Below are 17,772 nucleotides of genomic sequence, written 5' to 3'. Positions count from 1 at the left end.
ATGTGTTCCTGACCCTCCACTGTGGGATGAGAATTCCTCAATCTGACTTTCTCAGCACCTGCTGTTGGCTCCTGCTTTACACAGACACACACACACACACACACACACACACACACACACACACACACACACACCCACACACACACACACACACGTTCAGCAGCAGACATCCTCTTTCTCTGTATCATCTCTCACGGGTTTGTTTCAGGGAGGGAGGTTTCTTCGAATGGTCTTTAATAACCATAGCAACAAATGACTGTGCTCATATTGTTTCACTGCTTTGTTAAGGTGCACCAGAGGAAGCCAGAGCAGGGCTGTGTGTAAGAGTACTGGTATTCACTGTGCGTCTGTGAGTCATGAAGTGCTACACCTGTTCCCATCTCCGAGGAGAACACAGCTGGCGCCGTCTTTCAACGTGCACAATTCACAAAACACAATTCTCAAATCTCAACTAAACAGGGGGAGCGTTTAAATCAATCCATAGAACATCTGCCTTGTAAACATCACCACAGTATTCACAGTAGCCTAACTTTGCTCTTAGCTGATAGCACACCCTTGTAATTATTCTCTGTAATGACACGCATAGGCACACTAACATATCCATAGAGGAATAATGCTCGGTTTAATCGCAGACACACTATACTTGCTTCCGGCTCCACTTCAGGAAGCGCTGGGCGAGCAGAGAAAGAGGGAAGGAAGCTTTAGTGCATCCTAAACTCCATCCTCAGGTTACACTTCCTCTAAAAGCCGCTGCTCGGTAATTAGTGCTCGTTACACTAGCTAGCCAGGCTCATGTGATGTGGAGGAGGAACACACTCAGCTCCCACATGCAGGTTCTCATTCGCTTGGATATTAAGCACAGTCTGAAGGCCAAGCCTCTCCAGAGAGCAGAGCACCGTGCGTGCGTGCATGTGTGTGTGCGTGCATGTGTACGTGTGTGTGATGTCTATCCGCCGCAGTACATCAGGACAAGATTCATCACCTAATTATCATTCTCTGTCTCAACAAGTACCTTACCTAACAACATTGTGAATAGAGGCTTGCCATTCAGTTCTTACAAAGAGCTCGATGCTCATACAGTAGCCTGTGGCCTTTGATGCTAATTAGTTTTCTCGTCCTATTATGAACAACAGCACTCAGGATGTTTGTTTTTTTTCCCGTCGGCACTGCATGCCTCATTCCATGCTGGTGAACATGTCATGATCAAGGATCCCATTCACCTATAGAGACACTGAATGTGACATTATTGGAATATCACATTTCATATACAAAGGTTGAGGTGTCATGTGTATAACTTACAACGATAGAAAGGTATGTAAGTCTTGAAATAGCAGGCTGATCAATAGTACCTTCTTGCAGGCATGACTCTAATCAGTGTGTGTGTGTGTGTGTGTGTGTTTTTTTAACCCACCACAGCGAAGGAGGATGGTGTGTCAGATGGTGAGGATGATGTGAGCACAGACGCCCTGGTGGAGGAGATGCTCCAGCAAGGAGACACAGCGGTCATCTACCCAGAAGCCCCCGAGGACGAGCCGCAGCGACAGGGCACCCCCGATGCCAGTGTCCATGATGAGAACGGTAAAGGACGTCAAGAAACAGTTATCACAGCCCATTCGTCTCACATGTGAACCAAGAAAAGAAAAACAGAAATACTGTTATTTGCTCTTTTGCTTTAAATGTGATTCATATCTTTGTTACTGTTGCAGACAAGCAGCAGCAGCAGATGTAGTGCCCTTAAATCACACTCACACTAAAATAAACACCAGTATTTCCACCTGCAAGCTCACAGTCAATGAGCTGTTGCACCTACCCAGTAATTACTCGCCCCCTGGGGTTGGTTCTACCTGCTCCCCGTCTCACCTCAGGTGTTAACTCCACCCCATTAACGCCACTCTCAAACATCATTACACACGCCGCGATTTGTTAAGTGCAGCACACTGGGCTCTTTATGGCTCCCGGGCTTTTGCCTTTCACCTGCTACCACAGAGGGGGGAAAAAGGAGGGGGGGCAACACCTGAGTAAATTTGTCACGTCTGTGCAAGCTCTGACTCACAGCTACCTGGGCGATAATGTGTGTCCATTCCCATCCCGAGGCCCTCACCTGTCCCACAGGGGAACTTAATACATCACCTGTTAACAAAGTAATGCTTTACCTGTGTGGGAGCCAGGCAACTGAGACCCTGCTGCTCACCAGCTTGGATCCAGGCAGGTGGCAGTTGTTTACCAAGCTCACTTTTCCTAACATGCGTGGGTGTGTTTGAAACACTTCTGACACACAATAGGCAATCAGACGATGGAATCTCAGGTGTGAACGCTGTAATCGCCAGCTTTGTGTCTGCAAGAAGTATAAAACCAAAAATAAAATGCAGTCCTGTTTTTGCAAAGCAGTGTACTATTTTTTACAAAGACAGGAAGGTGTTACCACAGATCAGTCACCAGCTTTTATCCATCTTACCTGGGTGCTGTTTACCTGTGGGGGAGGACCTTTCAGTGATTGGTGAAATAGCAGAGGGGTGTTACTGCAGCAGGTCATGTGGAACATCAAAGAGCCTGGCCCCTCCCTGTTGACCATGTGTTTTCAGCCCAGTCCTCTCCATTGTCATTACAATCTCTCCTTTTGTGTGTGTGTGTGTGTGTGTTTTTTTTTTTTTCATTCAGGAACTCCTGACTCGTTCTCTCAGCTGCTCACCTGCCCGTACTGCGCTCGTGGCTACAAGCGTTACAGCTCTCTGAAGGAGCACATCAAGTACCGGCACGAGAAGACCGAAGAGAGCTTCAGTTGCCCCGAGTGCAGCTACAGCTTCGCGTACCGTGCTCAACTGGAGAGGCACATGACGGTCCACAAGGCCGGACGGGATCAGGTAAACACTGGACTGGATACTGATAAAACACATTCACTGGTTTAACTGAAAACTGATCAGATTTTTTTTGCTCTTAATGCTTTAAATTGTTAGTGAAAATACAGTTTTTTTTTTATTGGATTTAAATTCTTCCTGCAGCTGGATGATTTGTGAAAACCTCTTTTAAGATGGTTCTACTTCTCTGGTAATAATAAAGTCAACACATGAACATAAATATTTTAAAAGACTGAAACCAACTAGTGGTTTAATGTTATTTATATGGATCAGTCTGCGCTGAAGATTTTCATTTTCAAATACTGGATCACTTGTGATTTGTCTCAGCAGCGCGCCACTTGTGTTGTAGTTATCTCATGACAAAGTGATTCTACATGATTCAACCCCTGAAGCTGAGTCCTGCTTCTTTTCAGCTCTCTTCCAAACATGATAAATAAACATGAACTTTTGCCTCCGATTGATTAATGACATTGTGACATGAATTAGTATCAGTTCAAAGGTTGTGTTTTCATTGTGTATCTCGCTGAGTGACCCCTCTCCCCTCGACTCACAGAGACACATCACACAGTCGGGCGGCAATCGTAAATTCAAGTGCACTGAATGTGGCAAAGCATTTAAATACAAGCACCATCTAAAGGAGCACCTACGCATCCACAGCGGTGAGTGGACAACCCCCGTCACCATGGCAACGCTCTGTTTATACAGTATATGGGTGTGTGCATGTACTACAGTGGGCCTAGTGTACACATCTGCCATGATTCTCTGTTGGCCGCAGATGGTTCAGTTTCCATTGAACTAATATTTATGTTTTATTTATATTTTAGCCAATTCCCTGTATTTAGATCCCCTTCACTGTGTTTCAGTCCATTGTGTGCTATTCCTTAATGTGCTATAATTGTGTTTCTTTTTGCATTATGGGACAGCAATTAGAGAAGGGCAGTTCCCAGTGGTGCCATTTCATCAGCGTTTAAGCATCATTGAAATGCATTAGAGCTCTTTCCTGCCGTAGTGCTCATAGCCTAGCTTGCTCATTTAGCTTCATTCACTAATGGAAATCTGTTTCTCTCTCTCCCCCCACCCACCTCTTTATTTCTCTCTCTCATACATATTGTGGTTTTATTCAGGAGAGAAACCCTATGAGTGCTCCAACTGCAAGAAGCGGTTCTCCCACTCAGGTTCATACAGCTCCCACATCAGCAGTAAGAAGTGCATCAGCGTCATCTCAGTTAACGGCAGACCGCGGCTGGGGAACACCAAAACCCAGACCCAGGGTCCATCACCAGTGCTGCCCACACCGCCCTCAGTCCTCCGCACACAGATTAGAGAGAAGCTGGAACACAGCAAGCCCCTGCAGGAGCAGCTGCCTCTGAACCAGATCAAGACTGAGCCCATGGACTACGAGTACAAGCCGACAGTGATAACATCCCCAGCTGTGACTGCCATGAACGGTGGGGTTTTCAACGGCGGTGCTGCAGCTCCTCTGCAGGGCACAGTGCAGGCCGTGGTCCTGCCCACTGTGGGGCTGGTGTCGCCCATCAGCATCAACCTGGCGGACCTGCAGAACGCTCTCAAAGTGGCGGTGGACGGGAACGTCATCCGTCAGGTGCTGGAAAACAATGCCAAAGGCCAGGGGCAGGTGAACTCGGGGTTAACCACTGGAATGCTCCACCCCCCACAGCAGCAGCTCATCTCAGCCATCAGTCTGCCTATTGTGGGTCAGGATGGAAATGCAAAAATCATTATAAACTACAGTTTGGACCAGGGCCAGCTCACAGCCCAAAACCTGAAGAAAGAGCCTGAGCCAGTCTCACCAGCTCACACCACCACTGACATCTTCAAGTCCCAGAAACTCCCAGAAGATCTTACAATCAAAGGCAGCAGGTCCAACGAGACTAAAGAGAAAGAGGAAAAGACCACTAAAACTTGTCTCCTGTGTGATAACTGTCCCGGTGGGCTGGAAACACTCCACGCCCTCAAGCACTGCAAGAAGGATGGTCTCAGGCTGAACGGAGCAGGCCTGGATAAGTCTGAGTCTGCTGTCGCTGCGCTGCTGTCAGAGGGAGGACTCTGCAACCAGCCCAAGAACCTCTTGTCCCTGCTCAAGGCCTACTTTGCCTTAAATGCAGAGCCCACCAAGGACGAGCTGGCAAAGATCTCTGACTCAGTCAGCCTGCCTATCCATGTGGTTAAGAAGTGGTTTGACAAAATGCAGGAGGGTCAGATATCACTGGGTGCTCCAACACCCCCCTCAGAAGAAGAGGACACCTGTGAAGCTAACAGTGTGGTGTCTCTGGTCCCAGGGAAGGACACATCCACTATGAGCCCCTCTGTGACCCAGGACAGCCCCACAGAGGCCACCCCAGCAGAGATCAACGGTGCTCACAGCTCGCCGGCCTCCCCCTCGCCACTAAACCTGACAGCTGGAGGTCCGGTACCAGCCCAACCCCCCCAGAGCACCGAGGGACCCCTTGACCTGTCGCTGCCAAAGCCCCCCAGAGAGGAAGCGGAGAGAGTGGTGGCCAAAGCCAGCGTTTACCCCTCCCCTTCCTCTCGCTCTACCAATCAGGATCAACCCCTAAACTTAACTTGCACAAAGAAAGAGGCATCGCCACTCTCAGCCATGGGCGCAGGCCCGGTCGCACTGTACGCCAGCCAGCCAAGTGCCAAACCCCTCGACATTGTGACCACAATGCAATGCCTAAGGGCTCTAGCCACCAACAACAAACAGACTATCCTGATCCCCCAGCTGGCTTACACCTATACCACTACAGCAAACAGCCCCGCGGGGACGGAGATGCACGAAACCATCCACCTCAACGGAGTGAAGGTGAGCAGCCATTCATGTCCCGGTGCAGCAACAGCTGATCTGGCCAAGAGCTGGATGAGAAGATTGATACCACTCTCACATATTCTAAATATAAAGCTACTGTCAACCACTTAGCTCAACTTAGCACAAAGATTTGAAACAGGGGGGAACAGGTAGACAGGCTCTGTCCAAAAGTAACGAAATCCACCCACCAGCACCTGTAAAACTGTTAAAACTCTAAAACCAACACATGGTTTAATGGGTGGTTATGCAACAAAATATCACATGTTAAATCAGTGCTAGTAGGCAGATGTTGTTATCTTTGGACAGAAGCAGGTTAACTGCTTCATTGTCTTATCCAGTATCCATTTTGAGAAGCAAGTGGACTGGAATCAAGTTGGCTTTTCTCCTTTCACAGTGATCAGTCAAACTCTTCAGTCCAGATCATTACTTCTCATTGTTCAAAACCACTAGAACATGATGAATAGTCTGAAAGCATCCAAAACCTAATCAATAAGTCATATATAGAAATGTCAGAATCCAGCTCTTTGTAAAAATGATAGCCCTTAATAGTTCTTCATTGTACAGACACCTAATGCGCCCCTAATGATGGATGTAGATCTCACTGGGTGTGTGAGTGATCTTCCTGGGCTGTCGCCCAGAGGACATGAGGCTGCACTTTACTGCAGAGCCCCTATTGATCCGCTGGAATCTGTTTAAACGCTACACCTCTGCCTGCCTCATTGATTTATTGTTGTTGTATTATACTTTCGTGTTAAGTGGATTGGCATAGACCTGCCTTGTAAAAAAGAGCCTTGTGTATATATATCCGCTCCTTAATAATGCCTCACATCCTCTTTCACTGCATCAGTGGATGAGTTGTACTAGCACAGGGGCAGGAGAAAGCTGCAGGTATACTCATAAGTGAACAGTATGTTTATGTTTCAGGCCAAGGAAAGATGGTAAAGTGTCCAGAGAGTATGAGTAGGGAATGACACAGCATCATTTCCTGCAAAGCACATACACTGTTCTGTTTTTGACTCATTCATTGTCTTTTTGCCATAAAACAAGCAGAAAAACCTGGGCTTGAATTCCTACCAGTGTGTTAATATGATTTCTCATATTCTCCAGGAGGAGAAACCAGACACGGGCTCAGAGGGTGTGTCCGCTGTGGAGGAGCAGAATGACTCAGACTCAGGCCCTCCGAGGAAGAAGATGAAGAAGACGGACAGCGGCATGTACGCCTGTGACCTGTGCGACAAGATCTTCCAGAAGAGCAGCTCACTGCTGAGACACAAATACGAACACACAGGTATAAACTCACACTCTTTGTTTCCTAACACACAGACACAGCCAACGGTCACAGATGGACCTTGGATAAAAAAATGAAAAATAAAAAAAACAACATAGAGCCGGAACTTGTCTCACCATCGCTCACTTTTGAGTCCTGGGAAAGATGAGTCAGAGTGCGAGCTACAGTGTAAAGAGGGGTGGACACCTCCATTCCAGCAGGTATTACTCAACATGCACAGAAGAGGTCTGAGAATTTCTTTCCGCCAACTCCCCACCTCTGCACTGCCAGCTTCTCATGTGAAGCACCAAATGTTGCAAGAGGCGAGCTCTGGTAGTGATTTTGCTCTGAGAGGATGACTCCGTGGCCAAGCTCAGGTCACTGCTCTCAGAGGCGTTTCAGCTTTTTTTTTCTTTATTACTCTGATACCTGGCGTCCAAACACTGTTCTCAGCTCCAGATGACCTCATCCTAGGTGAAACTAGCTGCTCTCTGCCTGGGCGAAGTTTCCTTGAAGGTTTTTAAGCACAATCGTTGTGATTTTGTTGTGTTGATTGGAAATGTTTTCCTTGGATACATTGGTCAAAGATATGGGTAAAGGCTTTCTCAAGCTTTGGCACCTTTCATGCGACAGTGTGGGTGTTTTCCTCCCATGTCTTTGCTTTTCATTTTCCTTAAATATGTAGACTTATATATTCCTTTTGTCTTCCTCTGCAGGGAAGCGACCTCACGAGTGCGGCATCTGCAGCAAGGCTTTCAAACACAAACACCACCTGATCGAACACATGCGGCTCCACTCGGGGGAGAAACCGTACCAGTGCGACAAGTGCGGCAAACGCTTCTCCCACTCGGGCTCCTACTCCCAGCACATGAACCACCGCTACTCCTACTGCAAGAAGGAGACGCAGAACCAAGGAGGAGGCCGGGAGAGCCCCGAGGTGGATGGCGAGGTCCAGGCTGAGTTGGAGGCCCTGAGCCAGGCACAGGCGCAGATCCTGGTCCCCTCCCAGCTGGATCTGGATGAGCGAGGAAGCAGCACAAGAGAGGATGAGGAGAGCGAGGAAGAGGAGGAGGAGGAGGAGGAGGGGGAAGGCATGGTGGACATGGACGAAATCCAGGTAGTGCAGATAGGCGACGAAGGAGGGGATGAGGAGGAGGAGGAGGAGGAGGAGGAGCACGGGGACAGGAACGAGGAGGAGATGGAGAGAGTAACAGTGGAAGAGGGAGGAGAGGAGGAGACAACAGAGGTGGAGATGAAACTGGAGGAGGAGGAGGAGACTGACACGAGGCAGGAGGAGGAGCTTGAGAGTGTTCAAGAAGAAGAGGAAGTCAAAATTGAGGAAGAGGGGGTGATGGATACAGAGGGAGGGGTGACGGAAGAGGGGAAAACAGGGGAGGTCACAGAGGAGAGCGGGGGCGAAACAAACAGGAACACAGTTTCTGAAGACGAGAAGCAGACGCCGCAGGAGGAAGGAGATACTGACTAAAAGAGGAACCAGACTCCTCCATGAGACACAATCAGAGTCCTCCTCTCCCTGAGCAGAGGAAGAAAGCAGGAGATGATGTCTGGTCGCTCTGACAGCTCGTTTCAGTTCACTACTGTGTAGAAATCCAGGTGTGCCTGAAAAAATACTAGTGACTTTTCCACAGGAGAACGATTTCTCACTGTTAGAAAAATCCATTTGTAAAGAAAAAGATGAAGACGAACATGAATTTTAACAAAGGAAATGCATTATACAGACTTTGGAAGCTAGAGCCGACATGTTTTAGATAATGTTTTATTACTAAAACACCTTGGGTCATTTCTTTTTATCAGTGTTACTAATTTTATCACTCATATTTTAACCTTTGAAAGCTGTACAGTTGGGAGATATTTCTATACCTTTTTATTGCCAATGAACAAAAAAGTCAGTATTTTATTAAGTTGGAAGGAAAATAAGAAAAATCCTGTGCACTACAAGTGGCTTGGTTTACCTTGGATTAAGCAGTTGAGTTGTGTTGTCTACCCTTCAGTATTACCGCACTAGATATCGCCATCACGCTAGCAGATGTTAGCATTACTTTTACTTTTTTTCTTTTTTTGGTGTTGTTTTGATTGGATTGTGAGCCTTAAGAAGAAAAACAGTGGAGGGTGGATGGGTCTTTTCAGTTGTTTAGTTCCTTTTAGACTTTTAGACACATTGATGTCAAAGTATCTTTTACAGGAATAGTTTGACATTTTGTGAAATACGCTTATTTGCTTTCTTTGCGAGTTGAATGAGAAGATCAGTACCAATCTAGAGTGACCATGTTTTCAAACCGACAAACCGGGGCTGTTAAGTGTACCGCACGTATTTCAGAGCTTAGCACACCTGGACGCCATGAATGCAGCATTTCCGTTGTCGGGTACCTTGCTAAGGCAGGAGTAAGCCTCCTGGAGCTTTTTAGACAGCTGACTATTATGACAGCTAACTGTTAGCATACTGGTTCTGTCAGGAAGAGCCACCAGCATCATGGACTATGACACTTGCCTATGATTTATAGACTAGCAACAGCCTTGACAACGACACATTGATTGATTGACACACATACAGACCAATCAGTGTTGAATTCAGACACACGGTGCATTGTTTATGTTTTTATATTGGATAATAATGAGTGGAACAGAACATGATAAACATCTGTATGGGCTGAAAATACGTAGGGTTTTTCTTTTTACAACCCTACAGCTTGAAACTGGGACAATCCCAGACAAACCAGGACGTCTGGTCACTGTTTACCTGTTGCACACCTGTACAGTAGATACATGACTACAGCCAGCAGTTGCTAAGCTTAGCATGAAGACCAGAACACAGGGAGATGTGTTTTTCCTGCCTATCTACTGCTGCACACTCCAGTCCAGTAGCTGGTGGTAAAACAGCTGTAAGCTGGTTTACCAAATGGCAATAAAACCCAAAGAAGAAGAAGAAGAAGAAGAAGCTAGCTGAAGTTCACAAATAAAAATGTTGTAGCTTCTGTTTAAAACATGTAAACCAAACTGTAATGGTTGGGGTTTTAAGGGGGTTTTTCTTGGACAGAGCCAGGCTAGCCGTTTCCCCCTGGTTGTAGTATTTATTTATTTACTGTGCAAATATGAGAGTGGGATCTATCTTCTCATCTGAGTCTTAACACGAAAGCAAATAAGTGAATTTTCAAAAAATGTCAAACTATTGCTTTAAATGTTCAGAGTGAGCAGAAAGGAGATGTAGAAAACTGTCTGACCCCCCTATTCCCCCCCCAACCCAACCCCCCCCCCTCTCCGAGCCTTATGCAAAAAAATCAAACTAAAACAAGACAAACATGCATATCAAAAGTGCCACAGAATATTGCTGTTGAAGTTTAGCAGCTATGATCAGGTATTGCCGGGTCCCAGATCAACCAATAAGCCGGAATACTGTTGACTTTGGCTCACCACACCTGAGAGAGCAGAAATCTGCCTGACGTATATCCATGTACCGTAGACTTTAGATGACTCGCTTTTATTTCTACTCTGAGCAACTAAAACAGTTACAATGCACATGTTTCAAACAGATGATGATTATGATGATGATGATGATGATGATGATGAAGTATGATCTCTAACTGTTAACTGTGTCCTGCCTTTTTCGAAGCTCATTCAGTGCACTTGTTTTAACACACCACGAAACGCTCAGACGTCTCTTCAGGTAACAAAACGTAGGCAAATACGAATCCCAGGAGTTTAATTCAACAAACTTTTTACCTGTCAGTATTATTTTTGTGTCTTTTGTTTGTTGTTATGTTCTGTTTCAGTGTGTGTGCTGTACGTTTTCAGCAATGGCAGTATTATCCCCACCCCCAACGAGATGGGTATGTCTGTTTAGTCATAGAGAACTTTTATATTTATGTGTCTTATTTTTTTATATTTCTTTATGGTTATTTATTACACTATGTAGTGTACAATACTGTAGTTTGTATTAATACGATAATATATTTTAGTATGGAAAAAAAAAGATTCAAAGGCAAATAACTACACGCCTGGAAAACGAGACTCCGGCATACTGAAGTATGTTTTTCAAACAGACAAAATTATGTTTTTCCTCGGGAAAAAAAGAAGAAGAAACTCGCACCCTGCAAGCCTGAAAATTGGAACCTGTGACCTCTCTGCATCCATTCTCATGTTAGTTTAGTTTTCTTTCCCCTCTCTAATATAAAGCTACTGAACTCTTGAAAACTAATTGTATGTCTAATAGCATGAGTGTGTGCTGTTGTATTGAAGGATGATGCTTAACCACACAAACTGTCCTTTTTTTGCCAAGCCAAAATAATATTGACGTATGTTCTTATGTTTTTATTTGTGCCAATTTGTTACTTTATATGTCAGTGTCAAGACCACCCCCACTTTTATATGCCCCCCCCCTTTTAACACCCTCATCTTTTTTTTTTTATAGAGATTGTTTTTGTTTTTGTTTTTTGTTCATTTTTTTTATGACTCCCCATCTCACAATAAATACATCAATTACAAGCTGCTTGGTGATGATATTGTCATTGAGAGTAAGTTTTGAAATCACACAATATTAAGCTGTTACTTGCACTGCAATATTCAACTAAATATTCCAATTTAAAAATCTCACAAGGGACCAGTTCAATAAAAACAAAACCTGACAACATGTTGAGAAGTTGGTTTAAATATTTAACCTGAATGTCCTGTTTTTTTTTTACCAGATAAAAATACATAGACCTTCTTCGGATTATTTAATCAAACTGATACCTCACTTCTTCACGTCTTAAGAGAGTTGCTCATAAACATGTCAATGTGTAGAATTCTGCTACAGAAAATATCAGATTACTTCTGTTTCACAGAGACCAGCTGTAAAACCTGATTAAATACTGTGGATGTTGCTTTGAGTGTGTTAGCAGTGATTTATATGCAGCACTACACCCCCCAAATCCCAAATTAGTCTGTTTCTGTAGGTTTATCACAGTTTGTTCATTAGAGCGTAACAGTTCGTCAGAGCTCAGTAACTGACTAAATATAAGCAATGTCACTGTTATAACATACTGTAGATGTCTTTGCATAAGTCTCACAGTATATCCACTGACCACTTTGTTATTTACAGTCTAATGCAATCCAATACAACTGTTATATAATGTTCTTTATAGTTTCACAAAGATATTTCATGCTGGTCTGTCGTGTTGGTCCAGTCTTAATTTGCTCATAAATTCGTCTAATGACAAATTTTAAGCCAAAAACATGAGACACCTTTCCCCTAGGCTAACTCAGGCCAATGACCAATGTTACCATGGTAACAATCAATGACACCTGCACTGACCATGTAGCACCCAACAACAAAAAAACTGGAAAACTTGGCTCATAATTTGTGGTTTGATGATATTGTAATGGCGACAGCAAAGAGAGCTGAGCGGTTGAATGCAGTTCCTCGGTCGGCCATTTTTTTTTATTTTGAAAACAGTCTTAATTTACCCAGAATTCATTGTACCACAGTCTGGATTAAGTAAAGAACTAAACTGCTTTGTGCAACAGATGAATTTAGAGTCTATCTGAAGTCTGAATATTTATTTGTCACAGTCAAAGTCGTTCTAGGTGAAATCAGCCCCAGGTCTTCAGAAATGCTAGCTAAGCTAACTAGCTGCAGGCTGTAGCATGTTTAGCATGTTCTTATCTTCTCATCCATCTCTCCTTAAAAAAAACTTAGTGTATTTCCCCAAATGTCAAGCTGCTCTTTAAAAACTAAGATGCATTATATGAATGAAGGAGCTGCACATAGTCCTCAGTGATCAGTCAGAGCCCCCCCCCCCCCCCCCCAAGTTCCGGTTTTGCCTGTGGTTATCGAGCCAGCCCAAGTCAACCCTCTATTGAATCCAGATTAGCGTTTCTATGAAGAGGTCCGACCTTCCCACTGCCCCCCCAGCCCCAACCCTCCACCCAGCACTGAATTAATAATGGAATGGACTAAAAATCCATAGTCTGTTGAGGAGTTGAAAATGATACAATAGCCGGTGAACATATTTGATAGTTCTCCCCATCTGTCTTCCCAGAAAACTCACTCAGCTTCCTGGAGATGAGGAGGGGGCGGGGAGGGGCTTTATAGAACAGCTCTCACTACAACATTACTGTGTCAAGCAGCATCTTGTAATTGTGCCTATTATAAATGTCTTTAGCAGTGGTCACAGCAGCGCTGAGGCACGCTCTAAAACAAAGGTCACAGAGTGTCGCCTGTGGCTGCGTGTTCAGGACGCCGGGCCGTTTTACAGGCTTTCAGTCCAATCCACGACTTCAACCCAAGATACTGCCATATGTTCTGCTGGGCTCAGCATTTCAAAGGAAAATTGAAAAGCTATAACTGCTAAGAGGATATGGAGTGCTCTTGCCAATAATGGTGCAAAAGCCTGATGAAGTATCATGGCTGCTGGGACTCTGACACCGAGCCAAACCCATGGGGCTGAAGCTCCCCGGGGAAATTTAGAGAAGAGCCGGGAGGAGGAGGAGGAAAGGAAAGCTTGTGCTCAGGAAATAGCAGTCACTTAAATATCATGTTCATTTACTCAACCACTAAATAGCAGACCATACACTGAAACTGTGTGTGTGTGTGTGTGTGTGTGTGTGTGTAGGGACAGGTTAATATGCCACTTCATGTGACAAATCGCTGTTTCAGAGCTCCATTTTTAACACACTGGTCAGCATAAGCTCATACATAACTGAAAATCTATTCATGCACCTACAGTGTATGTAACCTGTGAAACACAGAGAAACACTGAATATATTTGTCTGTTCAGACCAAGAGAACTGCCAAACAAACAATTAACCATTCGAGTCACGAAACATGACTTCTATTCGAAAAAAATGTATTATTTCATGTGGATATTTAAATAGCATGCCTGGTGCGACTACATTATAAGTATATAATAAGAATTTGAGTGTATCAGAACAAAGTCCACATATTATCAGATGTTCAAAGCAATACATCTGGCTCCATCACACATTCTTGTGTGTACAATAATATAAATGAATCCAGCATAATATAAAAAAGCAGAACATCACATAACATTACACTGACATTTTTTTAACCTAATCCTCTACGACAGATCATACATTTACATTTACACATTTGGCAGAAGCTTTTATCTAAAGCGACACACAAGTCCGGCAACTTGGGGTTCAGTGTCTTGCCCAAGAACACTTCGGCACGCGGACAGGAGGAGCTGGGGATCGAACCACCAGCCATAAGTATTTTACTTTTTATTTCTTTGGTTCAGTTTTCACCAAAATTTCAAGAGGCAAAACATGGTCAACTCAAAATCTAACAAAGCACATGTCACTGAATTATAGTCTGACATTTGCTTTCTCAACAGAACATCACTTCCTTTAGCTTATACAAACAGCAGTTAGGATTTTTTTTTTTTTTTTTGCAGAAACCAGTATTTAAAATAATGTACAAGAAGAATTTCTTTTGTGTTGTGTGTTATGTTATTTATTGAAGATGCTGTTTCATTTTAAACATAGACATTCTTCCAAAGGAAAATGATGGTTGTGACAATGTTTGTTTGTTTTTCAGAGATACAGCGAAAGGTGTTTGGTCATCTAAAATACAGTAAGCCGATGTGCAGGAAAACATAGAGCATCAGCGTAAACATCCATTCACACCCTGTAACAGACAGTATTCAACACAATATTTGCACAGTGATCAAAGGGCAGGAAATTACTATTCTTTTCCAGTTTGGCTCTTTGCATGAGGAGTTTCCCACATTCTGTTGTGAGATCTGAGCCAAAGTAAAATACTGTAAAATCCTTTGTATAATATGATTCATGACTAACACTTGTATGTTAAGTGCTATGTCTTATCACAAGTGTATAATAAGAAAATGAACGAGTCTGTCCGTCTCAGGAAACATTGAACTTCAGGCTATTTTGAAATCAGTTTGATTGTTTATGACACACATCCATGTGTCCTGTTTCCTTTGATTTTAAGAGACAATTAGACACACACACAAACACAAGTGTGTGACCAACAGCAGCGGTCAAAGGACTATGGGGTCACCGATAGAGGAGGGGTAGTGAGAACATCCATGTGTGTGTGTGTGTGTGTTTAGCAAAGGGTTGATTGGATTGTCATTGTGCTGTATTTAGCTCATACCTTAAACACCTCCCTGGAGAATTACCCTTCAGCTTCAGTCATATGAAACCAATCGTTAACCATGTCGAGATTCACCAAGGTTTTAGTTGTCCTTGTTAAGCAGGGACTCATTATCCTGGATCCTGGTCACCTTTTACCAATCACCTTAATCACAAATAAAGCTTTCACTTTTCCTAAAGCACACCCACACACACACACACACACACACACACACACACACACACACACACACACACACACACACACACACACACACACACACACACACACACACACACACACACACACACCTCTGTCCACACATCTCTCTCTTCTTGCCTTCCAGCTGAATCCTATTACGGTGTTTCTCAGAGATAAGCCCTGGTGAAATCTATCTATAAATTAAATTTATGCATCATCGTTTAAGCTTGTAATTGCTCAGAGACTCTATTCATTTTATTAGACAGCATATCTTCTCTGTTGCTGAACTGAATGTGTTAGTAACTGTTATTTTGTCCTCTTTTGTGCACTTTGGGTTGCTTTGTAATAAGGACAATGAGTTGATAGCTCCACATGCACTCATTCTCTCTCTCTCTCTCTCTCTCTCTCTCTCTCTCTCTCAAACACACACTCACATATATGTAGTATTAACGTTCTGGCAGTTTCATGCTTTCTTTTCAGGGTGAGGTTCAGGGCTGACTTTCACCACTTCCCCTCCTCGTTACCACATCAGGACTCGAGTTGCGCTAGAAAAACACCGGCACAACCACAATCACCTCACAACCCCTGCCTCTACACACTGTCACACACACACACTCACACACTCAGACACACACACAGACACACACACAAAGTGCCAACCAGCCAGTGTTTGCAGGTATGGCCGGCCCTCCCACATTGCTGGGACAACACGGAGCGGCTCTCAGTCATGACTAGAATAACAAGGAGCTGCACAAAATTCAATTAAATGGTCTGCTCTTTGAAAAGCTACCACCCACCTGCCTGCACACACACACACACACTTACACACACACATGCTGCACTATGCTGTAAGTAACACACCTCCACCCGACTACCCACTCTTGTGTGCTTTGGTCCTCCCACACACACAGGAAAGCATGCATGAACACACACTCACGCAAATATCCATCTCTCCTCTCTCCTGAGTCTCCACTGTGTGTGTGTGTGTGTGTGTGTGTGTGTGTGTGTGTGTGTGCCGTGTAATCCCATTGTCCTGTCCTCCTCAGAGAAGCTTGGACCTTCAAGTGTCGTCTCCAAAGTAGCCAGCTGATTGGCTGCTGGAGGTCAGTGGCTAAGCCCATAAAAAGGCGTGACATCTCTTTACAATGCTTTAAATGTTCACCTTTTTGTCCTCACAGGGTCTGTATGGTACAAGGACTGTACCTCTGCCTTTGTGTCAAACACTAACTGATGTCTGTGGAAGTAAATGACACGAATACCTTCTTTAATGTAACTGAACAAATGGCACTTCAGAGAGGATGATGCTTCTTCCTGGTTCCAGACAGAAGGTGAGAGGACTCCTCCTCTGTTTCCTCATCAGGTTATGATGAAAAACCGAATGATACAGATTAACATCCTGTCTTCATTGACACCATCTTAGTCTTCGGTCATCTTCCTCGTCTTCCTCTGACTCTGAAATTCTCCAGTGGATATTCCTCCAAAAAGCATGTGAACATTAAACCCTCGTTCTAAGATGAGCTGATTTTCCAGAAGCTTTAACATTTGCTGTTTGAAACATGGAGGGTCAGAAAGGTCAAACTTAGGAAAAATGCTCTAAAACAGGTTTTTGTTTGATGTTTCCTGCAGCAGCAGTTTGGTTAGAGGAGGAGCAGAGTGGAGCAGCTTCTGCTCGACACCATAGCAACAACATCCTTCGATAACTGTCTTTACATGCATCTTAGCAGAGGTAGAATTCCTGTCAGGAAAACATGGACTTGTGTCGGTGTGGTTGGATGGGATGACAGTTTTTCTTATTATGTGCGAGGTAAATCTTCCATCCAAAGTTTTTAGCTATGCAGTGTTGGCCATCTGGATGGTTCACTGCTTTAGTTTGTGAGCTTGGCATCAAACCGCATCTCTTTACTCGCCCAGAGCCGTCTCCGGCGGTGGAAAGCCACACCAAGATTTATTTGTGTTTTGCTTCTTTTCTTTGCTGTTGAACGTGGGTTCTTGTCGGGAGCGGTCCTTTGGGATGGAGATAAAGATTGTTTTCTCTGAGCTTCAGCCATCTCTGTGTTTCTGTGATGTTAGTCAGGAACTGTACGGAGCTGCAGTGTATCTTCAAGCTCTGGAGGAAGCTGTTCTTCTTCATGGGACTGAGGGCAGACTAGACGCTACACTGACTCACACAGCATCTAGTATCACAAAGTGGTATTACAACACGGGACGGGTTGGGGCTAGTTGGTTAGCATGCTAATTTCAGTAGATATCTCTAAAATACAATAGATGGAGGTCTTGGTCATGACATCATCACTGTGGCTCCTTCACACACAGATTTTACAGATTCACATTACATTGCACCTTTAACTATTGAACAGACCGCCATGAATTATGACATAATTAAATTAGTAAATACAACAATTTATCCATTTTCCCACCAGACTTTTCCCTTCATCCGAGACACAGTCAGAAACCAGCTTCTACACTCTCAGATAGAAAACTCCAGGACATCTCTCTGTTGACTAAGAAA

General features: G+C 44.2%; 1 protein-coding gene across 1 annotated transcript in view; it reads left to right on the top strand.

The window, feature by feature from the left end:
• zeb1 (zinc finger E-box binding homeobox 1) overlaps positions 1-11,775 on the top strand; it is a 49,330-nt gene extending 37,555 nt beyond the window's left edge. The window contains exons 3-8 of the mRNA XM_022754080.1: positions 1,417-1,578; positions 2,659-2,861; positions 3,409-3,514; positions 3,980-5,682; positions 6,793-6,973; positions 7,669-11,775. Of these exons, the coding sequence (XP_022609801.1) occupies positions 1,417-1,578; positions 2,659-2,861; positions 3,409-3,514; positions 3,980-5,682; positions 6,793-6,973; positions 7,669-8,438 (3,125 nt within the window). The 3' untranslated portion in view covers positions 8,439-11,775. The remainder of the gene's footprint in view (positions 1-1,416; positions 1,579-2,658; positions 2,862-3,408; positions 3,515-3,979; positions 5,683-6,792; positions 6,974-7,668) is intronic.
• The last annotated feature ends 5,997 nt before the right edge of the window (positions 11,776-17,772 follow it).

The sequence above is a fragment of the Seriola dumerili genome, unplaced genomic scaffold (assembly GCF_002260705.1).
Source record: "Seriola dumerili isolate Sdu_G_001 unplaced genomic scaffold, Sdu_1.0 BDQW01000216.1, whole genome shotgun sequence".
NCBI lineage: Eukaryota > Metazoa > Chordata > Actinopteri > Carangiformes > Carangidae > Seriola > Seriola dumerili.
The sequence above is the reverse complement of the archived record's forward strand: the minus strand, read 5'-3'. Positions and strand labels throughout refer to the sequence as shown.